This window comes from Eriocheir sinensis, chromosome 19, assembly GCF_024679095.1.
Source record: "Eriocheir sinensis breed Jianghai 21 chromosome 19, ASM2467909v1, whole genome shotgun sequence".
NCBI classification, from domain to species: domain Eukaryota; kingdom Metazoa; phylum Arthropoda; class Malacostraca; order Decapoda; family Varunidae; genus Eriocheir; species Eriocheir sinensis.
Window position 1 is genome coordinate 8495376 of NC_066527.1, and position 27955 is coordinate 8523330.

The 27955-nt window shown below is 39.8% G+C and overlaps 2 protein-coding genes across 7 annotated transcripts in view; both read left to right on the plus strand.

Annotated features, from left to right (window-relative positions):
- Nucleotides 1-27939, plus strand: part of LOC127000646 (uncharacterized) — a 121994-nt gene extending 94055 nt beyond the window's left edge. For 4 of the 6 annotated variants that reach the window (XM_050864607.1, XM_050864606.1, XM_050864597.1 and 1 more), the window contains exons 2-4: nt 1277-1427; nt 3375-3494; nt 4398-4647. In XM_050864607.1, coding sequence (XP_050720564.1) covers nt 1277-1427; nt 3375-3494; nt 4398-4520 — 394 coding nt within the window. In that variant the 3' untranslated portion in view covers nt 4521-4647. Of the gene's footprint in view, nt 1-1276; nt 1428-3374; nt 3495-4397; nt 4648-27820 lie in introns of those variants that run through there. The other 2 variants (XM_050864601.1, XM_050864602.1) reach the window with 2 other exon arrangements.
- Nucleotides 19824-27836, plus strand: LOC127000648 (uncharacterized). Its single transcript, XM_050864611.1, has 4 exons — nt 19824-19987; nt 24546-24696; nt 26637-26756; nt 27688-27836. The coding sequence occupies exons 1-4, from the start codon at nt 19854-19856 to the stop codon at nt 27808-27810; spliced, it is 528 nt and encodes a 175-aa protein (XP_050720568.1). The 5' UTR covers nt 19824-19853; the 3' UTR covers nt 27811-27836.
- Nucleotides 27940-27955: the final 16 nt, after the last annotated feature.

Consider the following 27955-nt stretch of genomic DNA (forward strand, 5'->3'; position numbering starts at 1 on the left):
ATTATCATCATTAATATATTATTATTATTATTATTATTATTATTATTATTATTATTATTATTATTATTATTATTACTATTATTATTATCATCATTATTATTATTTTGTTTTTGTTCTACGTATTATTTTTTTTCTAATCATCGTCTTACCTTCTTTTTTTTCTTGTTAGGCTTAATGCTTTATTATTATATCTTTACTACGTCTTTTTCATCGTCATATTCTTCATCCCCTTTTTGTTTTCTTCTTTTCTTCACCATCCCCCCTTCACGTTTCTTCTTCTCTTTCTTTTCATCAACCCCATCGTGTGTTTTTGTCTTTTTTCCATGAGGCAGGTTGTTACATAATCTGACAACCGCATACCAACACATCCTTCCATCCCTTCTTCTCCTCCTCCTCCTCTTTCTTCTTCTTTATTTTTTTTCTCTTCCTTCTCTCTTTATCTGTCTTCACGTCCTCACTATCACTTCGTCCTCCCCACCTCCTCTTCCGCGCCTTCTTCGTTTTCTTCTTCCTATCCAAAGCTATCCATAGGAATGAATACCACATTCACACACACAGGGCTGTGTGGCCCAACAATAGACCAAGCATATATATATATATATATATATATATATATATATATATATATATATATATATATATATATATATATATATATATATATATATATATATATATATATATATCAATTTTATATGTCTCACGTGCTGATTATCACGTGGACCACAACAGTAATAGTACATTTGTTTACATAAGATATATGTAGGTTTACCATAATACTATGTATATAATTCATATATAATAACAGAAATTAGGAACAAAAAAAAAAAAAAGTGTCGTCACATCTCGTCGATCAAGCGGGTCTCTCTGGAGAAAAGCATCAATATATCGGTCACCTCGGATTCCCGTCACCAATAACTGCGTCCAAGGTGATGGGAATATCCCTCGCTCTGTAGTGTTTTATCAGTGGACTGCGTTCACGTGTAAATTTACTGCAGTGCAATATGAAGTGACTGATAGACAGTAAATCATCACAAGTCTGACATATCGGTGGAAATGTTCTATTGATGTAGGGGATCAGGTGTGTGAACCGGGTGCAGTTCATGCGCACCCGGCTCAGGACTATTTCGTCGCGGCGAGTGGAGCGGCTTGCGGTGCTCCACTCGCCTAGCGTTGGTTTGACGGTGTTAAGAGCCAGGTCGGTCCACTGACTTTGCCACAGAAGATGTATTGATGTTGCCTTGCCATCGCCCACCTTTTCCTCTCCCCCCTCCAGCGGGGACCACGGACCCGAGGGATCCGTGCACTGTCACTGCGGAGTCTTCGCCACCAGGCACGGGGGTCTGGTGCAGCTGGACGAATTCCCCCACGAGCACGTCGCCGATTGTTCAAAGGTCCTCGAGTGCAAGACCGTGTGCCAGAATGCGGTAAGTGTGTGTGTGTGTGTGTGTGTGTGTGTGTGTGTGTGTGTGTGTGTGTGTGTGTGTGTGTGTGTGTGTGTATTCACCACCACCACGGCCTGATCACGTGGTGGACTCGTAATCACCAGCAGGTACACTCCCGACATGAGCAAGTGCTCTTTATCGTCGATCGATGGGTACTACCAGGACCTCACCCACCACACACCCCATCCCCCTTCCTCAAGGGGGGACAGTAACCACTCCTAGTTAATGGAAAGAATCCGCCCTGAGCGGGCTCGACCATTGCCGTCTCGATATAGAGATGGCCTGACAGCTCAAATTATGAGTCATCCAAGTAAGGCCGAGTGTGTCCCGCGCTTTCCAATAAAATGTTTTTTTTTAATATCTTTCCATATCTTTGTAAAAAAAAATTATGTAATAAATAAAGGTTTTCCAACATTAATATCTCATAAACATTATCAAATTAGACAAAAAAAGAGGAAATAAATAAGATATAGTATAAGAAGAGGCAGAAATATTCACACAAAAAAATCAAATAAATACATTGACAGTCGTAGCTGGGTACTCCTATTAGTTTGATTTGTTATCGTTTCTAAACATTTCGTTTTGACATTCATAACGCTTTCGTTACAATTACTATATTCAACGAGCCGATCCTCCATCCCGATACTAGGCAGCTCATTCACCTGGTATGTGGCAACTACGCGTGAGGGGGATGCAACAACCCTTTCAAAACTTCAAAAGGGAATAGAAAAGCAAAGTCAAGGGAAGAAAAGAACAGAAAAAACACCTAGGTTCAGGGTGAAGTGTATAAGTGTGCACTGCGAAGCAACTAAGTGCATGGTGTGAAGTATAGAAGTGTTGAGGAGGAGGACCTAAGAAGCGATACAAAGCGTTACAAGTCAAAAGAAGATCATCTCCGTTCCTGGGACAAATTATTTACTCATTTAATAGCCATGGTATATTTTATCGTCATATTTTTTAGGAAGATATAATCGCATAAGAGCAATAAAATAGTTTACGTTTATAATATATGGCTTCGAAATGCGAGACTGAGATTCACTACTCAGCAGTGGTGCACTCTATAATACCTCTATGTAACTTGTAGTTGCAGGATAACAGGTGACTGAGTTGCCTATAATAGTATAGGGATAGAGGATCGGCTTGTTGAATACAGTACTAATTGTAACGACAGCGTTATGAATGTCAAAAGTGATATTTAGAAACGACGACAAATCAAAATAATAGGATTCTACCCAGTTACGACTGTCAATGTATTTATATAATTTTTCATGTGAATAATTATTTCTCCCTCTCCATATACAATATCTTATTTATTCTCCTCTATTTTAGGTCTAATTTGATGCTGTTTAAAAGATATTGATGTTGGAAAACTTGTATTTATCACAGAAAAAGAATATATATAACAGAAAAAAATATGCATTAAAACACACAAAAAATAACATTATAGTTGGAGAGCGCGGGACACTCCGCCTTGCTTGGATGACTCATCGGCAAAGAATCCAGCGAGCTATCAGTCCTCCTCTATATCGAGAAGGCAATGGCTCAAACCGCCGCCCTGTCAGGCTGTGAAGCCTGGCAGCGCAGCGTTTTAGCCAGTTACGAAACGGAGTGCTGTGTGTGGGGGTGTGTGTGTGTTTGTGTGTGTGTGTGTGGGGGGGGGGGTCGGGATGTCTGGGAGGATGCAGTGTGTGTGTGTGTGTGTGTGTGTGTGTGTGTGTGTGTGTGATGGGGCAGTAGTAGTAGTAGTAGTAGTAGACTGAAGCAGCATATAAAAAAAGATGAGGAAAAAGAAAAAAAAGTTTCAAAGTATAAACAACAAACAATAAATAAGTATAAGCAACAGAAGTGGCAGTAATAATGATACAGACAGTTTACAATACGAAAAAAACAACGTGTAAGATTAATCTTCCCTCAACTTTCATTAAACAGTGGCATAAGATGATGGGCAGCGGAAACTTGGATGCTACCACTCCAGACGGCATCACTGTCGGCCAGCAGTTCTGTAACAACATTGTCGGCGACGGACTCTCAAACTTCGGACCCCACAAGGTACGTATGCGTGCGGCTTCATCTTACTCTGTTCATGTTAACTTGGTAAACAGGTGTCTCCCCTTACTTACTAATGCAAGTTAACTATATAATATCTTCACTTTCACCCCCACACGGTATTTCGAGAACTTGTCACATCTCCGTCCTGTATATTAGTTAACCAGTATCTTCTTTCTTTCAGCCCCACTAGCTAAGGCAGTCTCTCAAGCTTCCAGTTTACTTATGCCTGTTAGCTAATATCTTCACTCTTTCACCCCCTCCACAGTAGGCTATTTCGTAAACTTGTCACACCTCCATCCTGTATACTAGTGCATGCAAGAGTTAACCAGGACTTTTATATTGTTCACCCCTACAAGGTATTAGGTAAATATCTAACACTTTCGTCCTGTATACTAATGCAAGAGTTAACTAATGGCAGTAGCATCTTCACGTTTTCATCCCAAGGAAGTATAACGTAAGCATCTCATATTTACAACTTATTGATGCAAGAGTCGATCACTACCTTCACTCTTCGACCTCTGCACAGGATTTTGTAAACTTGCCACACGACTTGTGCATGGATGAGTTTGTTTCACCGTGTTCACCCCTACAATGTATTAAGTAATCCTCTAACACTTCTGTCCTGTATACTACGGCGAGTTATTCAGTACTTACACTCTTTCACCCCTACAAAGTATTACGTAAACCACTGGTTTCATAATGTAAAAGTAAACTCGACCGCCACTTCCTTCACCTTCATAGTCGCTAAGGAAGAAATGCAGTCTGGTGCCCATTAGATTTGATGTCATTTCACTTTGGTCTAGGGATAGTGTTGTCTGAACATCCATGAAAATCAATGTAAATCGTATTTAAGCGCCAAACTATGCTGGGCTATAATGCATGTATGTATATTTTTTTCTTCAGGTGCACGGGTACAGCAACATCTGCCACGGTCCCCTGCTGTATGATGATCTTGAGTCCACCGAACCCCTGTGCTGCACCGACGGCCTCTACAAGCCATGCCCCAGTACCACTCACATACACTAGGCAAACACACACACACACACACACACACACACACACACACACACTGACACATATGAGCTGTTTTTTTCTTTGGTTTCTTCTCATCAAAATGTTTCACGTTTACAAAGCTGAATAAAATATGAAAATACCGAAACTTTATTTATATTCCTCCTCTTTTTATCGTGCTGATGATGGTGGTAGTGGAATAATAGTAGGAGTAATAATAATAATAATAATAATAATAATAATAATAATAATAATAATAATAATAATTATAATAATAATAATAATAATTATAATAATAATAATAATTATAATAATAATAATAATAATAATAATAATAATAATAATAATAATAATAATAATAATAATAATAATAATAATAATAATAATAATAATAATAATAATAATAATAATAATAATAATAATAATAATAATAATAATAATAATGATAATGACAATAATAATAATAATAATAATAATAATAATAATAATAATAATAATAATAATAATAATAATAAGAAGAAGAAGAAGAAGAAGAAGAAGAAGAAGAAGAAGAAGAAGCCCTGACGTCTGAACGAGGGGGGGCTGTATCTTGTAAAACACGGAACGGGAACTGTTGTCCGATAAAAACTACCGGTGGAGTACGTTCTGCCTAAGAGAGTATTTTTGTAAGATGTTTAATTTTATAGTCTTCGCCAGTGTTGTATGAAAGGGACAGATCCAAAGCCTTATTCAATGTACACAGAATATTTAATAGACCCTCTCAAATAGTAAATAGCTCATATATAAGAGAATGAGTGGTGTATTTGGGGGGACGCGAGACGCTGCGGAGAGACTCGATCGGGACCCACCCAAACGTACTCCATACATGTCAGACTATAACCAATATATAACACTTCAAAAATATTATGGTAACCTAACCTAGACGTAAGCACGGACAAAACTACCAATAAAGACTAATTAACCAAGCCGCGGCAATGCAACAATATATGGCGGCTTGTCAGTAAAGTAAACATTGCCACGCACGAAGCCTCACCACGGCCATAACACCTGATTTACTCCCAGTCTGCGAGGGTAAAACTTAACCAAACCTACCAAAAAATTACCAGAACTTCTCCTAACCTCTCGTAACCTAACCAAAACCTTACCAAATCTCTCTTAACCTGACCAAACCTCTCGTAACCTATTAAAAACTTACAAAACCCTTACCAAACTTCTCACAACCTAACAAAACCTTACCAAACCTCTTGTAACCTAACAAAACCTTACCAAACCTCTCGAAACCTAACCAAAACCTTACCAAACCTCTCGTAACCTAACCAAAACCTTACCAAACCCTTACCAAACCTCTCATAACCTAACCAAACCTTACCAAACCTCTCGTAACCTAACCAAACCTTACCAAACCTCTCGTAACCTAAACAAACCTTACCAAACCTCTCGTACGACTATACCGGAAAGAGTTCAGGTGTACGAGGGCGGGGATGGCGATAAATTGAGGGATATAATCATTACCAGGCAAGTAGTTCAGGATGAGATAGATAAGCTTAAGAAGAACAAGTCGCCAGGTCCTGACGGGATATTTCCGAGGGTATTAAAGGAGTTAGGTGATGTAATCAGTGACCCACTAACCGACATCTTTAAGATGTCGGTAAATACTGGCTATGTGCCGAGCCTATGGAAAGTAGCTAATGTGACGCCGATTTTTAAAAAGGGGGACAGGTCAGTTGCCTCAAACTATCGCCCAATTAGCTTAACATCGGTTATAGGGAAGATGCTGGAGTCCATAATAGCCAGGAACATTCGGGAGCATTTAGAGAAACATAGCTTAATTCACGACTCGCAGCATGGGTTCACAAAAGGTAGGTCATGCCTCACCAATCTCTTGTCCTTCTACAATAAAGTATTTGAGGCGGTTGACAGAAATGAAAATTATGATGTAATCTATCTTGATTTTAGTAAAGCGTTTGACAAAGTTCCTCACCAACGACTGTTGCCTAAATTACAGGCTCACGGAGTAGAGGGTAAAGTTTTGAACTGGGTCAAGGCGTGGCTTAGCAATAGGAAGCAAAGAGTGCAAATCAATGGTAAAAGATCTGACTGGGGATGTGTTGCGAGTGGGGTCCCACAAGGTTCGGTATTAGGTCCACTTTTGTTTATTATTTATATCAATGACTTAAACACAGGAATTAGTAGTGATGTTAGTAAATTTGCAGATGATACCAAGATCGGTAGAGTAATTGAGTCGGATCAGGACGCTAGTATTCTCCAAGGTGAACTCAACAGATTATATGACTGGGCGGATAAATGGCAGATGGAGTTCAATGTAGGGAAGTGCAGTATTCTGAGTGTAGGTAGGAACAACCCCTCACATAACTATTGCTTAAATGACACTCTCATAAGTAATTCTGGGTGCGAGAGGGATTTAGGGGTCTTAGTGAGCTCTGATCTCCGTCCAAGGGCACAATGCATTCAAGCTAGAAATCGAGCTAATAGGGTACTGGGATTTATTTCAAGGAGCGTAAGCAACAGAAGCCCCGGAGTCTTCCTCAAACTATATTTAGCATTAGTTAGACCTCATCTTGACTATGCGGTTCAGTTCTGGTCACCCTACTATAGAATGGATATCAAAATGTTAGAATCGGTGCAGAGGAGGATGACTAAGATGATTCAGGGGTTGAGAAACTTGCCATACGAGGAAAGACTCAAACAGTTAAACTTGCATTCTCTAGAAAGGCGAAGGGTGCGTGGAGACATGATCGAGGTTTGTAAATGGATGAAGGGCTTTAATAAGGGAGACATTCATAAGGTTTTGTTGGTAAGAGAACCGGGCAGGACACGAAGTAACGGGTTTAAACTGGATAAATTCAGATTCAACAGGGACATAGGCAAAAATTGGTTTACTAACAGGGTGGTGGATGAGTGGAATAGGCTTAGCAGTCATGTGGTGAGTGCCAATACAATTGTCACATTCAAAAATAGACTAGATAAATTCATGGAGAGCGATATTAGGTGGGGTTAGATACACGGGAGTTTAGGGTCAAAGGAGCTGCCTCGTACAGGCCTACCGGCCTCTTGTAGACTCCTGCGTTCTTATGTTCTTATGTTCTTATGTAACCTAACCAAACTCGTAGCAAACTTCTTGTAACCTAACTAAACCATTATCAAACCTCTCGTAATCTTACCAAACATAACCAACCTTTACCAAACATTACCAAACCCTTACCAAACTTCTAGTAACCTATGTAAGGTGCCAGACAGCTTGACTGGAAACAGAAAAGTTAACAAGCTGCCGGATGGATTCTCGGATGATGTGCTGGCAAATATGTTTCTAGACTTTTTTGATAGGAAAATTGAGAAATTTATCAGGAACTTTAAACCCGACGGTTACCATGGACCCGCTTTGGAAACTCCAGTCCCTGAAATTAAGTGTACAAGCTTTCAACAAGTGGATGTGGCTGTGGCGAAAACTATCGTACACAGGGTGAAACTGATGTACTGTGATAATGATCCCTTGCCGATAAGTGACATCATTAAGAATGGAATCTTCAGTGATTTCTTAAATATTATGACTGAGATGGTTAACACTATAGTCGGTTCACCCGAGTCTGAAGTGAGTATTATCGCGCAACGGCAACCTGCAGCCACACGGCGTGTCCGATTTCGTGGATACTGTATGCTAGCCTACGCATAGGAAACAGTCGTCAGTGTCAATAATGTGTAGGCAGCAATAACATATACCGTCAATTATAATCGATTATGAGTTAAAAAAATACTAGCAATGTCGTAAATAGATGTTTTATTAATATAAAGCATTCTATTTTTTTATCGGCGGTGGACAGCTTCAAGGCTATTTAATAACCATAATCAGAGATCTTGTAAATCAACAAAACAGCAATTTGCGACATTACTAATATTTTTAACTCATAATCGACTATAATTGACGGTATTTGTTACTGCTGCCTACACATTATTGACACTGACGACTGTTTACTATGCGTAGGCTAGCATACAGTATCCACGAAATCGGACACACCGTGTGGCTGCGGGTTGCCGTTGCGCGATAATACACACTTCAGACTCGGGCGAACCGACTATAGTATCGAAAACAAGATTTTTCCAGAGAGTGAGAAAGTGGCGATCGTGAAACCTATAGTCAAGGGTAAACTGGATCCACAGTGTTTATGTTCCTTTAGACCAGTATACAACTTGACGTTTCTATCTAAGATACTTGAAAATGTGATTCTAGATCAGCTAATGGAGCATCTGCTAAAAGAGAAAGGCAGAGAGAGAGGCAGAGACAGGCAAAGAGAGAGAGGCAGAGAGAGAGGCAGACAAGAGGCAGTGACAGAGGCAGAGAGATAGGCAGAGACAGAGGCGGAAAGAGGCAGAGAGAGGGGCAGAAACAGAGGGAGAGAGAGAGGCAGAGAGGGAGGAAGACAGAGGCAGAGAGAGAGAGGCAGACACAGAGGCAGTGAGAAAGGCAGAGAGAGGCAGAGAGGAAGAGACAGGCAGAAAGAGATAGAGAGAGGCAAAGAGAGGGACAGAGAGGCAGAGAGAGAGGCAGACTGTTGACACTCTTTGTAAACTATTAGCACATTTGGGAAGCTGTTAGCACTCTTTGTAAACTGTTGACACTCTTTTAAACTGTTGGTACTCTTTGTTAATTGTTTGCACTCTTTCTAAACTATTGGAACTCTTTGTAAACTATTAGCACCTTTGGGAAACTGTTAACACTCTATGTAAACTGTTGACACTTTGTAAACTGTTAGCACTCTTTGTAAACTATTAGCACCTTTAATAAACTGCTAGCACTCTTTGTAAACTGTTGACACTTTGTAAACTGTCAGCACTCTTTGTAAACTGTTGGCACTCTTTGTGAACTGTTGACACTTTGTAAACTGTCAGCACTCTTTGTAAACTGTTGGCACTCTTTGTAAACTATTAGCACCTTTGGCCTTTCTTTGTAGACTGTTGACATTTTGTAAACTATTGGCACTCTTAGTAAACTGCTGGCGCTCTTTGATAATTGTTAGCACTCTTTGTAAACTTTTGGCACTCTTGTCAGCTGTTGACACTCTTAGTAAACTCGGGCATTCTTTGTAAACTGTTGGCACTCTTTGTAAACTGTTGGAATTCTTTGTAAACTGTTAACACTCTATGTAAACTGTTGACACTTTGTAAACTGTTAGCACTCTTTGTAAACTATTAGCACCTTTAATAAACTGCTAGCACTCTTTGTAAACTCTTGACACTTTGTAAACTGTTGGCACTCTTTGTAAACTGTTGACATTTTGTAAACTGTTAGTACTCTTTGTAAACTGTTGGCACTCTTTGTAAACTATTGGCCCTCTTAGTAAACTGTTGGCGCTCTTTGATAATTGTTAGCACTCTTTGAAAACTTTTGGCACTCTTGTGAACTGTTGGCACTCTTTGTAAACTCTGACATTTTTTTATAAACTGTTGGCACTCTTTGTAAACTGTAGGCATTCTTTGTAAACTGTTAGCACTCTTTGTGAACTGTTGACACTTTGTAAACTGTTGACATTCTTTGTAAACTGTTGGCACTCTTTGTAAACTGTTGACACTCTTTGTAAACTGTCAGCACTTTTGTAAACTGTTGGCAAACTTTTTAAGCTGTTGGCAGTCTTTGTAAGATGTTGGTACTATTTGTAAACTTTTGGCATTCTTTGTATAATATTAACACTCCTTGTAAATTGTTCGCACTCTTTGCAAACTGTTGGCACTTTCTGTAAACTGTTAACATTCTTTGTAAACTGTTGGCACTCCTTGTAAACTGTTGGCATCCTTTGTAAACTGTTAGCACTCTTTGTAAACTGTTGGCACTCTTTCTAAACTGTTAGCACTCTTTGTAAACTGTTGGCACTCTTTGAAAACTGTTAGCACTCTTTGTAAACTGTTGGCACTCTCTGTAAACTGTTAGCACTCTTTGTAAACTGTTGGCACTCTTTGTGAACTGTTGGCACTCTTTGTAAACTGTTGGCACTCTTTGTAAACTGTTAGCACTTTTAGTAAACTGTTGGTACTCTCTGTAAACTTTTAGTACTCTTTGAAAACTGTTGGCACTCTCTGCAAATTGTTGGCAATCTTTGTAAACTGTTAGCACTCTTTGTAAACCTTTAGCACGCTTTATAAACCTTTAGCACTCTTTTGAAACTATTAGCACTCTTTGTAAACTATCAGCACTCTTTGTAAACTGTTGGCACTCTTGTAAACTGTTGGCAATCTTTGTAACCTGTTGGCATTCTTTTGAAACTGTTGGCCCTGTGAAAACTGTTGGTATTCTTTGTAATTGTTAGCAATCCTTGTGAATTTTTGGAACTGTTTGTAAACTGTTGGCACTCTTTGTAGACTGTTGCCACTCTTTGTAAACTGTTGGCACTCTTTGTAAACATTTGCAACTCTTTGTAAACTGTCGGCACTCTTTGTAAACTATTGGCACTTTTTGTAAACTGTTGGAACTCTTTGTAAACTGTCGGCACTCTTTGTAAACTGTTGACACTCTTTGTAAAATGTTGGAACTACTTATAAACTGTCGGCACTCCTTGTAAACCGTTGGCACTCTTTGTAAACTTTTGGAACTATCTGTAAAAAGTTGGCACTCTTTGTAAACTGTTGGCACTTTTTGTAAACTGCTGGCACTCTGTGTAAGTTGGTGGCACTCATTGCACACTATTGGCACTCTCTGTAAACTGTTTGCCTTCTTTGTAAACTGTAAGCACTCTTTGTAAACTGTTGGCACTCTTTGTAATCTGCTGGCACTCTTTGTAAACTGGTGGCACTCTTTGTAAACTGTTGGTACTCTGTAAACTGTTGGCACTCTTTGTAAACTGTTGGCACTCTTTGTAAACTGTTGGAACTCTTTGCAAACTGCTGGCACTCTTTGCAAACTGCTGGCACTCTTTGCAAACTGTTGGCACTCTTTGTAAAGTGTTGGCACGCACTCTTTGTAAACTGATAGCACTCATTGTAAACTGTTGGCACTCTCTGTAAACTGTTAGCACTCTTTGTAAACTGTTAGCACTCTTTGTAAACTGTTGCCACTTTTTGAAAACTGTTGGCATTCTTTGTAAACTGTTAATACTCATTGTAAACTGTTGGAATTCTCTATAAAATGTTAGCACTCATTGTAAACTGTTGGCACTCTCTGTAAACTGTTGGCACTCTTTGGAAACTGTTGGCACTCTTTGTAAACTGTTGGCAATCTTTGTAAATTCTGGCACTATTTGTAAACTGTTGGCAATCTTTGTAAACTGTCGGCACTCTTTGTAAACTGTTGGCACTCGTTGTAATCTGTTGGCTCTCTTTGTGAACTGTTGGAACAATTTGTAAAATGTTGGCACTCTTTGTAAATTGTTGGCATTCTTTGTAAACTGCTGGCACTCTTTGCAAACTGGTGGCACTCTTTGCAAACTGCTGCCTGTCTTTGTAAACTGTTGGCACTCTTTGCAAACTCCCCGCACTCTTTGTAAACTGTTGGCACCCTGTAAAGTGTTGGCACTCTTTGTAAACTGCTAGCACTCTTTGTAAACTGTTGACACACTCTGTAAACTGTTAGCACTCCTTGTAACCTGTTAGCACTTTGTAAACTGATGGCACTCTTTGTATACTGTTGGCACTCTTTGTAAACTGTTAGAACTCTTTGTAAACTGTTGGCACTCTCTGTAAACTGTTAGCACTCTTTTTAAACTGTTGGTACTCTCTGTAAACTGTTGGCACTCTTTGTAAACTGTTGGCACTCTTTGTAAACTGTTTGCACCCTGTAAACTATTGGCACTCTTTGTAAACTATTAGCACTCTTTGTAAAGTGTTGGCACTCTTGTAAACTGTTGGCAGTCTTTGTAAACTGTTGGCCCTTTGAAAACTGTTGGTACTCTTTGTAATTGTTAGTAATCTCTGTAATTTTTGGCACTATTTGTAAACTGTTGGCACTCTTTGTAAACTGTTGCCACTCTTTGTAAACTGTTAGCACTCTTTGAAAACTGTTGGAACTCTTTGTAAACTGTAGGCACTCTTTGTAAACTGTTGACACTCTTTGTAAACTGTTGGATTTCTTTATGAGCTGTCGGCACTCTTTGTAAACTGTTGGCACTCTTTGTAAACTGTTGGAACTATTTGTAAAATGTTGGCACTCTTTGTAAATTATTGGCACTCTTTGTAAACTGCTGGCACTCTTTGTAAACTGGTGGCACTCTTTGCAAACTGTTGGTACTCTTTGTAAACTGTTGGGACTCTTTGTTAACTGTTGGCACTCTTTGTAAACTGTTGGCACTCTTTGCAAACTGTTGGCACTCTGTAAATTGTTGGCACTCTTTGTAATCTATTAGCACTCTTTGTATTCTGTTGGCACTCTTTGTAAACGGTTGGCACTCTTTGCAAACTGTTGGCACTTTGTAAACTTTTGGCACTCTTTGTAAACTGTTAGCACTCTTTCTATGCTGTTGGTACTCTTTGTAAACTGTTGGCACTCTTTGTATACTGTTGGCACTTTTTGTATACTGTTGGCACTCTTTGTAAACTGTTGGCACTCTTTGTATACTGTTGGCACTTTTTGTATACTGTTGGCACTCTTTGTTAACTGTTGGCACTCTTTGTAAACTTTTGGCACTCTTTGTATACTGTTGGCACGCTTTGTAAACTGTTGGAACTTTTTGTATGCTGTTGGCACTCTTTGTAAACTGTTGGCACCCTTTGTAAACAGTTGACACTCTTTGTAAACTGCTGGCATTCCTTGTATACTGTTGGCACTCTTTGTAAACTGTTGGCACTCTTATAAACTCTTGGCAGTCTTTGTAAACTGTTGGCATTCTTTGGAAAATGTTGGCCCTTTGAAAACTGTTGGTACTCTTTGTAATTGTAAGCAATCTTTGTAATTTTTTGGGACTCTTTGTAATCTGTTGGTACTCTTTGTAAACTGTTGGCACGCTTTGTATACTGTTGGCACTCTTTGTAAACTGTTGGCACGCTTTGTATACTGTTGGCACCCTTTGTAAACTGTTGCCACTCTTTGTATACTGGTGGCACTTTGTAAACTGTTCGCACGCTTTGTATACTGTTGGCACTCTTTGCATACCGTTGGCACTTTGTAAACTGTTGGCACGCTTTGTATACTGTTGGCACTCTTAGTATACTGTTGGCACTTTGTAAACTGTTGGCACGCTTTGTATACTGTTGGCACTCTTTGTATACTGCTGGCACTTTGTAAACTGTTGGCACGCTTTGTATATTGTTGGCACTATTTGTATACTGTTGGCACTTTGTAAACTGTTGGCACTCTTTGTATACTGCTGGCACTCTTTGTATATTGTTGGCACTCTTTGCAAACTGCAGGCACTCTTTGTATACTGTTGGCACTCTTTGCAAACCGCTGGCACTGTTTGTAAACTGTTGGCACTCTTTGGACACTGCAGGCACTCTTTGTATACTGTTTGGACTCTTTCTGGCAGTTTTTGTAAACTGTTGGCATTCTTTGTAAACTGTTGGCACTCTTTGTAAACTGTTGGCACTTTGTAAACTGTTGGCATTCTTTGTAAGCTGTTGCCATTCTTTGTAAACTGTTGGCATTCTTTGTAAACTGTTGGCACTTTGTAAACTGTTGGCATTCCATGCAAACTGTTGGCACTTTGCAAACTATTAGCCCTCTTTGTAAACTGTTGGCACTCTTTGTAAACTGTTAGCACTCTTTGTAAACCGTCGGCACTGTAAACTGTCGGCCCATTGAAAACTGTTGGGATGATTACACACGTAAACATAGATGACCCTGTGTGTGCTTGGCTTAGCCGCTAACCTCACACCTACACACGGCTTGAGAGAAGGGGGGGGTAGCAAAGCTGGACGGTGGATCAGCTAATGCAGTGACATCTCAAGTAATGGACAGCGGACTCCTGATTTTGCGGCGCCTTTTTCATTAAGCCGCGAATTTTGGAAAATCAACGGCTTTTGTGCGAATTGCCTAACTTCCTTATTTCTAGGGCTACAGAAATGTTTTTGGTATCAATCGACGGCAAAATGAAAGGGCTATATTTTTTAATAAGCGACAGGGCTCAAAACCCGACTTGAAAGGCTAAAAATACGAATAAATTAGCAAAAACCTGACTGAAAAAAACCCTGTTTTTTGAGTTCCCAACCTTGAAACCCACTCATCTTTTGAGAATTACAAAAAATCTATTTAATAAATAATTTAGCCCTACCAATGTGCATTCCAATATGATGCAAAACATTTCCCTACTCCCAGTAGTGTCGTCGCTAGAGCTCAAAACGTTAACCCTTTTGAGAGCGATTTTGCCAAACTCCAGACACTTTGCCGTTTTTGTCTAGTGTGGCATTGATATTACCTCTAGGAGGCTGTAATTTGGCATGTAGCCCCTCTTGGCAATGTAGTTTGCCCAGCTCGAAGGATATTTTGATAGCTTGATTCCAAGTTTGTCGTCGAGCCGTCACAAAATAGCCTGTTTTTTGCTTATAATTTTTATTTATTTATATAGTGCTTTCCATTTGTTTTCTGATCTAATCTGTATTAATAGAGCTTTCATTTGCCACCAAGCACGCGTTCCAAGCTTCAGTAATTTTTGCTTGAGCTTGACCAGAAGTTGCGACGAAAATTCGCCGAATCTGACTCATTTCACGCGCCGCAACGAAAAACCTTCCTGACGCCACAAAAAATAATATATCTGCATAAAAATGCATATATGAACACTTCAATATGTTGACTATCTTGCATTAAAACCATTTTAGTATATATATATATATATATATATATATATATATATATATATATATATATATATATATATATATATATATATATATATATATATATATATATATATATATATATATATATATATATATATATATATATATATATATATATATATATATATATATATATATATATATATATATATATATATATAATCATTTCACTACATAAATCAACCTATATGAAGCGCCTTGTTATACATGTTATTTTTTTTATTTAGTATTCAACCCTATTTCTTTCCGTTAATTTTTTTTTTTTTTACAACAACAATAATAAAAAAAAAGCCCGCTATTCGCTGCTCCTAAAAAAGAAACAAAAGAGGTGGCCGAAAGCAAGGTCAAATACGAAAGGAGAGATGTCCTGATACCCTCCTCTTGAAAGAGTTCAAGTCGTAGGCAGGAGGAAATACAGATGAAGGAAGATTGTTCCAGAGTTTACCAGCGTGAGGGATGAAAGAGTGAAGATGCTGGTTAACTCTTGCATAAGGGGTTTGGACAGTATAGGGATGAGCATGAGTAGAAAGTCGAGTGCAGCGGGGCCGCGGGAGGGGGGGAGGCATGCAGTTAGCAAGTTCAGAAGAGCAGTCAACGTGGAAATATCGATAGAAGATAGAAAGAGAGGCAACATTGCGGCGGAATTTAAGAGGTAGAAGACAATCAGTATGAGGAGGAGAGCTGATGAGACGAAGAGCCTTAGCCTCCACTCTGTCCAGAAGAGCTGTGTGAGTGGAGTCCCCCCACACATGAGATGCATACTCCATACGAGGGCGGACAAGGCCCCTGTATATGGACAGCAACTGTGCGGGGGAGAAGAACTGGCGGAGACGGTACAGAACGCCCAGCCTCGAGGAAGCTGATTTAGTAAGAGATGAGATATGAAGTTTCCAGTTGAGATTTTGAGTTAAGGATAGACCGAGGATGTTTAGTGTTGAGGAAGGTGATACCTGGGTGTTGTCAAAAAATAGGGGATAGTTGTTTGGAAGATTGTGTCGAGTGGATAGGTGGAGAAACTGTGTTTTTGAGGCATTGAAGGACACCAGGTTCTTCTTGCCCCAATCGGAAATAATAGTAAGGTCTGAGGCTAAGCGTTCTGCAGCCTCCAGCCTTGAGTCGTTAAGTTCCTGTAGGGTGGGTCTTCTATTAAAAGATGTTGAGTAATGCAGAGTGGAATCATCGGCGTAGGAATGGATGGGACAGTTCGTTTTGGAAAGAAGATCATCAATGAACAACAGAAAAAGAGTGGGAGATAGGACAGAGCCCTGTGGGACACCACTGTTAATAGATTTAGGGGAAGAACAGTGACCGTCTACCACAACAGAAATAGAACGGTCAGAAAGGAAACTGGAGATAAAGGTACAGAGAGAAGGATAGAAACCGTAGAAGGGTAGTTTGGAAAGCAAAGATTTGTGTCAGACCCTATCAAAAGCTTTTGATATGTCTAGTGCAATAGCAAAGGTTTCACCGAAACGGCTAAGAGAGGATGACCAAGAGTCAGTTAAGAAGGCTAGGATATCACCAGTAGAACGCCCCTTGCGGAACCCATACTGGCGATCAGATAGAAGGTCAGAAGTGGAAAGGTGCTTTTGAATCTTCCGGTTAAGGATTGATTCAAAAGCTTTAGATAGACAAGAAAGTAAAGCTATAGGACGGTAGTTTGAGGATTGGGCGGTCATCCTTCTTAGGCACAGGCTGTATTTAGGCATACTTCCAGTAAGAAGGAAAGGTAGATGTTGACAGGCAAAGGCGAAAGAGTTTGACCAGGCAGTGTGTCTGCACGGAGGCACTGTTTTGAAGGACAATAATGAATAATACATTTAATTCTTACGCAGATATATATTAATTTTTGTGGCGTCAGGAAGGTTTTTCGTCGCGGCGCGTGAAATGAGTCGGTTTCAGCGAATTTTCGTCGCGACTTCCGGTCAAGCTCGAGCAAAAATTACTGAAGCTAGGAAGGCGTGCTTGGTGGCAAATGAAAGCTCTATTAATACAGATTAATAATCAGAAAAAAATTGGAAAGCAGTAAATGAATAAAAAAAGTTATAAGCAAAAAATTAGGACGTGTCCAAATCGCGGCAAAAGGGCCGAAAAACAGGCAATTTTGTGACGGCTCGACGACAAACTTGAAACGGAGCTATCAAACAATCTTTCGAGCTGGTCAAATTACATTGCCAAGAGGGGCTACATCCCAAATTACAGCCTTTTAGAGGCAATAGCAATGGCACACTAGACAAAAACGCCAAAGTGTCCGGAGTTCGTCAAAATCGCTCTCAGAAGGGTTTAAGTTTCGAGCTCTAACGACGAAACTACAGGGAGAAAGGAAATGTTATACATCATATTAGAAAGCACATTGGTAGGGCCAAATTATTTGGCAAATAGTTTTTTGAAATTCTCATAAAAAGTGGGTTTCAAGGTTGGGAACTCAATAATAGGGTCTTTACAGAGTCGTTTTTTGCAAATTCATTCGTTTTTTCCCTTTCAAATCGGTTTTTGAGCCGTGTCCTTTATTATAAAATATAGCCCTATCATTTTTGCGTCGATTGATACGAAAATCATTTTTGTAGCCCCAGAAATAAGGGAGTTATGGCGATTCGCACCAAAGCGGTTGATTTTCAAAATTCGCAGCTTAATGACAGAGCTGGGGCAAGTTTCCGGTCCATGGTGTAGAGTTCACTGGCTAAGCGCAACAAATATGCCCTTCTTCCTTCTTTCCTTTTGATTTCCCTCCTCCCCCTCCGTGACGGTCGTTATCGTACGAGTGATAATGAGTACTAGGGAAGAGTTATTATAAATTATCTCCTATTTCGTTGTTTTCTTTTTTTTTACAAGAAAGGAAGCCGCTCAAGGGCAACAAAAATAAAGTGTCTAAAAAAAAACCCCGCTAATCACTGCTCCAATGAAACTTGAAGTTTCGGGTGGAGGAATATTTTCGTGTTTAAGTCTCGTTATCAGGCAAGGTTCTTAATCTGTATCTTCTTCAATGCTTTTCACTGCTAAAAATAAAATAAAAAATAAGAACACAAAACAGTAAGGAAATGGAAGAAAACAAAAAAAATAATAGATGAAATGAATAAGAAAGGTCAACAAAAGAACAAATAACATGGAAGGAAACAATGGAAGAAAACAAAGAGTTAATAGATGAAATGAATAAGAAAGGTCAACAAAAGAACAAATAACATACTATACAATAAAGAATGAAGAAAACAAAGAATTATAGATACACAAATAAACAGAGATAAATAAAAATAACAAAAAACATACAAAACAGTAAAAGAATGGAAGAAAACAATAAATAGACGAAAAAAATAAAAAAAAATAATAAAAGAAGACATTGCGAAACAGTAAAAAAAAGGAGAAAACAAAGAATTTTCATGATAATAAAGATGAATAAAAAGGAAACATGAAAGAAACATACAAAAAAAAAACGGAAAAACGGAAATAAAAAGAAATTACCCAAAAAAGAAAAGGAAAAAACATACTTAAAATAAAACAGAAAAACGAAAGTAATAAGAAATTACCCAAAAAAAATAAAAGAAAAAAAAACATACAAAAAAACGGAAGAACGGAAATAAGAAGAAATTACCCCCAAAAATAATAATAGAAGGAAATAAACATGAAATAAACAAAGCATCAAAAAAGAAAAGATAAACAAAAAAAAAACGCAAAACAAAACAGAAAAAAATGAACTCCCTCAAACAAGTGAAAAGAAGCAGACACAAAGAAATAAACAAACAAAAAAAAAACATTACCAAGAAAGAAACAAAGAAAGTTACAGATTCACAAAAACAACTCAATCCCCTTCAAGCAAACCTTGATGACTTCACACACACACCTGCAAGATACCTGTGTCAGCCCAATCAGGTTCTGCAGGTGTGGAAGAGGCTGTGGAATGCCTGTAGTGAGTGATGCTGTTGGTGGTGGTAGTGGGGAGGGGGAGTATAGGATTGCCTGGTAGTGATGGTGATGTGTGCATACTTGTGTGTGTGTGTGTGTGTGTGTGTGTGTGTGTGTGTGTGTGTGTGTGTGTGTGTGTGTGTGTGTGTGTGTGTGTGTGTAGGGGGGAGGGGTGATGATAGTGGTGGTGGTAGTGGTGATGATGTTGGTGGTGGAGTTGCAGTGGTGGTGGTGCAGCATTCTTTGTTCAATACTGGTCGGTGAGGATTTTCCAGACGCCAGAGGGCATGTGGAGGACGTCAGGGAGGAGGAGGAGGAGGAGGAGGAGGAGGAGGAGGAGGAGGTGGAGGAGGAGGTGGAACAAAGAAAAAAAAAAAAGAAGGAAAAGGAGGAGGAGGAGGATAACGGATCTTAGGGTGGTGGAGATTGGATAGTTGAGTGAAGGAGGAGGAGGAGAAGGAGGAAGAGGAGGAGGAGGAGGAGGAGGTAGTGTGTGCAGAGAAAGGGAAGGAGAGGGAGGGGACGGGGGAGGAGGAGGAGGAGAAGAAAGCAGTGTGTGCAGAGAACGAGTATATATAGGAGAGTTGGGGAGGGGGAGGAGGAGGAGGGGTGGGGTACACAGTCTTCCTGGAAGAGGAGGAAGAAGAGGAGGAAGAGGAGGAGCGCTAGGAAATATAAATGCTGGAGGTGGGCTTGGAGGTCCTCAGACTCGGCTCCACCAGCACCACTGTCAACACCACCACAGCCAGCACCACCACCAGTATGAAGGGGATAATGAGCTTCCTCCTCGCCACCTGCCTCGCCCTGGCCAGGTAACTACAAAGATAAGGATATGAGTAAGAAATGGCTCGCCTACAGAGTGTTGGAGGAGTGGAACAGCCTTGGCAGTCATGTGGTGCGTGCCAGTACAAGACAATTATTTCATAAATCGGTATTCTATGACGATTCCGCCTCGCACATCACCTTTTTTCAAGACCTAAAAGAAGATGAATTGGCTGGCTTCTCGTGAGTGTTTGTTCACTTTCATGAGTACGAAAGCTCTGTCGAGGTACCACCAGGGTCACTAAACTACCCACTGGCATGCCTACGATTCCTACGAAAGCCTTGCCAAATATCTCAATGTGTATAAGAATATGTCCCTATAAGATTCATGGTTGCTGAAGATAGGTGGTGTTAGAGTCTGTGCTGAGAGGAATGACAAAACTATTCATGGATGTTATGACTTGACCGACAAAGTTAGATTTAAGCATTCATCCAGCTCTATATGCTCTGAAAAGGCGAAGTGAGCGTGGAGACTGATTAAGTTCATAAATGGGCGAAGGGTTTGATTAATAGGAGTGATGTCAATAAGCTTCTTGCGGTATAAGAGTCGCGGGTATAACTCTGCTAGTAATGGATTTGTGAGACAAGTCCAGATTCATTGAAGACACTGAATGGAGCTGGTTTATGAATAGTGGTGGATGAGTGGGACAGGTTTAGCAGTCATATGGTGAGTGCCGATACGATAGACATCTTCAAGAAGTAGATAATTTCATGGACGAGGTGAATGAAAGGAGTCAGGTTTGCAGACCAGCTCCTCTGTCAGCACATACACACCGGCCCTTCGAGAGCAAGCAAGGTCCGAGGAGTGTCAAGTTGTTTGTCTTCACCGCGAAACTCTGCCCCCTAAGGGCGAGAAGTGTAGCGATCTGTGAAACTTTGGCGCGCACACACACACACACACTAACACACACTGACTCAACCGAGCGACTCAACCTCCTTAAAAAAGAGAGAGAGAGAGAGAGAGAGAGAGAGAGAGAGAGAGAGAGAGAGAGAGATTTACACAGATTTACATAGAAAATCAGACCACACAGACCCCATGGTCCAGACTTGGTGGTCTGTCCTTAAACCTAAGTGATTTTACATTAATCAGAAGACTCCAAAACGTTGCATTTCTACTCTAGTTGATATTAAGTTGAAGGAAGTGACGGTCGAGCTTATTTTTGAAGGAGTCAATCGTGTTACACTGGACCACTGATGGTGGGAGCTTATTCCATTCTCGCACTACAACGTTGGTGAAGAAAAATTTGGTGCAGTCTGAATTTACTTGTCTACATCTGAGTTTTACGCCATTGTTCCTCGTGCGCAAAGTGTCATCGATCATAAACAATGTTGATCTGTCTACATTCGTGAAACCATTAAGTATTTTAAAACATTCGATCAGTTTTCCTCGGAGGCGACGTTTCTCAAGAGAGAACATGTTAAGGGTAGAAAGCCTTTCTTCGTAGGATTTGTTGCGCAAGGAAGGGATAATTTTCGTTGCCCGACGCTGAACACCTTCTAATTTAGCAATATCCTTTGCATGGTGGGGAGACCAAAACTGTACCGCATATTCCAAGTGGGGTCTGACTAAACTGTTGTAGAGCGGGAGTATTACATCTTTATTCTTAAATAAAAAGTTTCTTTTAATGAAGCCCAACATTCTGTTCGCTTTATTTGCTGCATCGATGCATTGCTGTGAGAATTTGAGTTTTGACGCTATTTTGACCCCCAAGTCCTTGACGCATTGAACGCTTTTGAGTTTAACGCCGCGCATTTCGTAATCAAACTTCTTATTCCTCGTTCCAACTTGAAGGACCTGGCACTTGTTTACGTTAAAGGGCATCTCCCATCTATCCGACCAAGCTGAAATTTTGTGCAAATCCTCTTGGAGGCTTTGCCTGTCTTCGTCAGTGAGAACCGAGTTACAAATCTTTGTGTCGTCTGCAAATTTACTAATGCGGTTATTGAGTCCAACATCCACGTCGTTGATGTAAATAATGAAGAGCGCTGGGCCAAGAACCGAGCCCTGAGGGACGCCACTAGTGACCGGCGCCCACTCTGAGTTAAATCCGTCAATCACTACTCTTTGTTGTCTGTTGCTCAACCAATTCGCGATCCATTGGTTTACCTGACCGTCAATACCTATTTGCTTTAATTTGTAAAGTAATTTATGATGCGGGACTTTATCAAACGCTTTCTGGAAATCAAGATAGACTATGTCCAGTGATTTGGTTACGTCATAAACAGTGAAGAGGTCGTTATAAAAGGTTAATAGATTTGATAGGCAGGATCTTTTGTTTCGGAAGCCATGTTGTGAGTCCCCAATTAATGAGTGGCTTTCAAGGTAACTCAGAGAGAGAGAGAGAGAGAGAGAGAGAGAGAGAGAGAGAGAGAGAGAGAGAGAGAGAGAGAGAGAGAGAGAGAGAGAGAGAGAGAGAGAGAGAGAGAGAGAGAGAGAGAGAGAGAGAGAGAGAGAGAGAGAGAGAGATGGAAAAGACGCTTACAAGGAGATATCATTCATGTCTTCAAGTACTTAAAAAAGTTCAGTAACGTCGATCACTCTTTGAGTTCTTTGAGTTACAGTCAACTCAAGAATTAGAAATAACGGTCTACCTATTCAAGCGAGGCGATGTAGTCAGACATTGGCATGAGTTTCTTCTCAAACCGAGTCATCCGAAATTGGAACAACCTTCCTGCAGAAGTAGTAAGTGGAAAACCATCAACTCTTTTATAAAACAAATCGACCGTTGCCTCGTGGCGACAGGAGTCAAATGAACGTACGTACTAAGTGCTTTCACCTGCTCTGCATTCAGTGAAGTGCCTGTCGAGCGGATCAAAGCTCTGGAGCGGGCAGCCTTGTGGTGAGCCAACAGGCTTCCTGCTGCCCGTGTTTCCATGTCCACTTCTTCCTTTTGTTCACTCTTTCTTATTTCCTTCCTCCTGGCAGCCAATAGACACCTCAATCCTCCTCCTCCTCCTCCTGTCGTATTTTCCTTTCTCTTCCTAACACTTCGGTCTTTTCTCTCTTCCTCTTCATCATTATTACTGTTGTTGTTATCATTATTATTATTATTATTATTATTATTATTATTAATATTATTATTATTATTATTATCATTAATATTTTTATTATTATCATTATCGTTTTTCTTCTTATTATTACTATCATTATTATTAATATTATTATTATTATTATTATTATTATTATTATTATTATTATTATTATTATTATCATAATTATTATTATTATTATTATTATTATTATTATTATCATCATTAATATTATTATTATTATCGTTTTTTTTTCTTCTTCTTATTATTATTATCATTATTATTATTATTATTATTACTATTATTATTATCATCATCATTATTATTTTGTTTTTGTTCTACGTATTATTTTTTTTCTAATCATCGTCTTACCTTCTTTTTTTTCTTGTTAGGCTTAATGCTTTATTATTATATCTTTACTACGTCTTTTTCATCGTCATATTCTTCATTCCCTTTTTTTCTTCTTCTTTTCTTCACCATCCCCCCTTCACGTTTCTTCTTCTCTTTCTTTTCATCAACCCCATCGTGTGTTTTTGTCTTTTTTCCATGAGGCATGTTGTTACATAATCTGACAACCGCATACCAACACATCCTTCCATCCCTTCTTCTCCTCCTCCTCCTCTTTCTTCTTCTTTATTTTTTTTTCTCTTCCTTCTCTCTTTATCTGTCTTCACGTCCTCACTATCACTTCGTCCTTCCCCACCTCCTCTTCCGCGCCTTCTTCGTTTTCTTCTTCCTATCCAAAGCTATCCATAGGAATGAATACCACATTCACACACACAGGGCTGTGTGGCCCAGCAATAGACCAAGCATATAAAAATGAGATTATATATATATATATATATATATATATATATATATATATATATATATATATAGATATATATATAAATATATATATATATATATATATATATATATATATATATATATCAATTTTATATGTCTCACGTGCTGATTATCACGTGGACCACAACAGTAATAGTACATTTGTTTACATAAGATATATGTAGGTTTACCATAATACTATGTATATATTTCATATATAATAACAGAAATTAGGAACAAAAAAAAAGTGTCGTCACATCTCGTCGATCAAGCGGGTCTCTCTTAAGAAAAGCATCAATATATCGGTCACCTCGGATTCCCGTCACCAAGAACTGCGACCAAGGTGATGGGAATATCCCTCGCTCTGCAGTAGTTTACCAGTGGACTGCGTTCACGGGTAAATTTACTGCAGTGCAATATGAGGTGACTGATAGACAGTAAATCATCACAAGTCTGACATATCGGTGGAAATGTTCTATTGATGTAGGGGATCAGGTGTGTGAACCGGGTGCAGTTCATGCGCACCCGGCTCAGGACTATTTCGTCGCGGCGAGTGGAGCGGTTTGCGGTGCTCCACTCGCCTAGCGTTGGTTTGACGGTGTTAAGAGCCAGGTCGATCCACTGACTTTGCCACAGAAGATGTATTGATGTTGCCTTGCCATCGCCCACCTTTTCCTCTCCCCCCTCCAGCGGGGACCACGGACCAGAGGGATCCGTGCACTGTCACTGCGGAGTCTTCGCCACCAGGCACGGGGGTCTGGTGCAGCTGGACGAATTCCCCCACGAGCACGTCGCCGATTGTTCAAAGGTCCTCGAGTGCAAGACCGTGTGCCAGAATGCGGTAAGTGTGTGTGTGTGTGTGTGTGTGTGTGTGTGTGTGTGTGTGTGTGTGTATTCACCACCACCACGGCCTGATCACGTGGTGGACTCGTAATCACCAGCAGGTACACTCCCGACATGAGCAAGTGCTCTTTATCGTCGATCGATGGGTACTGCCAGGACCTCACCCACCACACAGCCCATCCCCCTTCCTCAAGGGGGGACAATAACCACTCCTAGTTAACGGAAAGAATCCGCCCTGAGCGGGCTCGACCATTGCCGTCTCGATATAGAGATGGCCTGACAGCTCAAATTATGAGTCATCCAAGTAAGGCCGAGTGTGTCCCGCGCTCTCCAATAAAATGTTTTTTTTTTTTATATATATATCTTTCCATATCTTTGTGAAAAAAAAATTGTGATAAATAAAGGTTTTCCAACATTAATATCTCATAAACATTATCAATTTAGACAAAAAAGAGGAAATAAATAAGATACAGTATAAGAAGAGGCAGAAATATTCACACAAAAAAATCAAATAAATACATTGACAGTCGTAGCTGGGTACTCCTATTAGTTTGATTTGTTATCGTTTCTAAACATTTCGTTTTGACATTCATAACGCTGTCGTTACAATTACTATATTCAACAAGCCGATCCTCCATCCCGATACTAGGCAGCTCAGTCACCTGGTATCTGGCAACTACGCGTGAGGGGGATGCAACAACCCTCTCAAAACTTCAAAAGGGAATAGAAAAGCAAAGTCAAGGGAAGAAAAGAACAGAAAAACACCTAGGTTCAGGGTGAAGTGTATAAGTGTGCACTGCGAAGTAACTAAGTGCATGGTGTGAAGTATAGAAGTGTTGAGAAGGAGGACCTAAGAAGCGATACAAAGCGTTATAGGTCAAAAGATCACCTCCGTTCCTGGGACAAATTATTTACTCATTTAATAGCCATGGTATATTTTATCGTTATATTTTTTTAGGAAGATATAATCGTATAATAGCAATGAAATAGTTTACGTTTATAATATATGGCTTCGAAATGTGAGACTAAGATTCACTACTCAGTGGTGGTGCACTCTATAATGCCTCTATGTAACTTGTAGTTGCAGGATAACAGGTGACTGAGTTGCCTATAATAGTATAGGGATAGAGGATCGGCTTGTTGAATACAGTACTAATTGTAACGACAGCGTTATGAATGTCAAAAGAGATATCTAGAAACGACGACAAATCAAAATAATAGGATTCTAACCAGTTACGACTGTCAATGTATTTATATAATTTTTCATGTGAATAATTATTTCTCCCTCTCCATATACAATATCTTATTTATTCTCCTCTATTTTAGGTCTAATTTGATGATGTTTAAAAGATATTGATGTTGGAAAACCTGTATTTATCACAGAAAAAAATATATATAACAGAAAAAATATGCATTAAAACACAAAAAATAACATAGTTGGAGAGCGCGGGACACTCCGCCTTGCTTGGATGACTCATCGGCAAAGAATCCAGCAAGCTATCAGTCCTCCTCTATATCGAGAAGGCAATGGCTCAAACCGCCGCCCTGTCAGGCTGTGAAGCCTGGCAGCGCAGCGTTTTAGCCAGTTACGAAACGGAGTGATGTGTGTGTGTGTGTGTGTGTGTTTGTGTGTGTGGGGTGTGGGGGGGGGTGGGGGGGGGGGTAGGTATGTCTGGGATGATGCAGTGTGTGTGTGTGTGTGTGTGTGTGTGTGTGTGTGTGTGATGGGGTAGTAGTAGTAGTAGTAGTAGTAGTAGTAGTAGACTGAAGCAGCATATTAAAAAGATGAGGAAAAAAGAAAAAAAAAGTTTCAAAGTATAAACAACAAACAATAAATAATTATAAGCAACAGAAGTGGCAGTAATAATGATACAGACAGTTTACAATACGAAAAAAACAACGTGTAAGATTAATCTTCCCTCAACTTTCATTAAACAGTGGCATAAGATGATGGGCAGCGGAAACCTGGATGCTACCACTCCAGACGGCATCACTGTGGGCCAGCAGTTCTGTAACAACATTGTCGGCGACGGACTCTCAAACTTCGGACCCCACAAGGTACGTATGCGTGCGGCTTCATCTTACTCTGTTCATGTTAACTTGGTAAACAGGTGTCTCCCCTTACTTACTAATGCAAGTTAACTATATAATATCTTCACTTTCACCCCCACACGGTATTTCGTGAACTTGTCACATCTCCGTCCTGTATATTAGTTAACCAGTATCTTCTTTCTTTCAGCCCCACTAGCTAAGGCAGTCTCTCAAGCTTCCAGTTTACTTATGCCTGTTAGCTAATATCTTCACTCTTTCACCCCCTCCACAGTAGGCTATTTCGTAAACTTGTCACACCTCCATCCTGTATACTAGTGCATGCAAGAGTTAACCAGGACTTTTATATTGTTCACCCCTACAAGGTATTAGGTAAATATCAAACACTTTCGTCCTGTATACTAATGCAAGAGTTAACTAATGGCAGTAGCATCTTCACGTTTTCATCCCAAGGAAGTATAACGTAAGCATCTCATATTTACAACTTATTGATGCAAGAGTCGATCACTACCTTCACTCTTCGACCCCTGCACAGGATTTCGTAAACTTGCCACACGACTTGTGCATGGATGAGTTTGTTTCATCGTGTTCACCCCTACAATGTATTAAGTAATCCTCTAACACTTCTGTCCTGTATACTACGGCGAGTTATTCAGTACTTACACTCTTTCACCCCTACAAAGTATTACGTAAACCACTTGTCTCATAATGTAAAAGTAAACTCGACCGCCACTTCCTTCACCTTCATAGTCGCTAAGGAAGAAATGCAGTCTGGTGCCCATTAGATTTGATGTCATTTCACTTTGGTCTAGGGATAGTGTGGTCTGAACATCCATGAAAATCAATGTAAATCGTATTTAAGCGCCAAACTATGCTGGGCTATAATGCATGTATGGATGTATGTGTGTATGTATGTAGCTATGTATATTTTTTTCTTCAGGTGCACGGGTACAGCAACATCTGCCACGGTCCCCTGCTGTATGATGATCTTGAGTCCACCGAACCCCTGTGCTGCACCGACGGCCTCTACAAGCCATGCCCCAGTACCACTCACATACACTAGGCAAACACACACACACACACACACACACACACACACACACACACACTGACACATATGAGCTGTTTTTTTCTTTGGTTTCTTCTCATCAAAATGTTTCACGTTTACAAAGCTGAATAAAATATGAAAATGCCGAAATTTTATTTAT

Excerpts from the sequence above, each read along its gene's own strand:
- LOC127000648 (XM_050864611.1), top strand. The coding sequence starts at position 19,854 with ATGCTGGAGGTGGGCTTGGAGGTCCTCAGACTCGGCTCCACCAGCACC. Across the intron at positions 19,988-24,545 it reads ACCTGCCTCGCCCTGGCCAG|CGGGGACCACGGACCAGAGG; the intron begins GTAACTACAAAG and ends TCCCCCCTCCAG. Across the intron at positions 24,697-26,636 it reads AGACCGTGTGCCAGAATGCG|TGGCATAAGATGATGGGCAG; the intron begins GTAAGTGTGTGT and ends TTCATTAAACAG.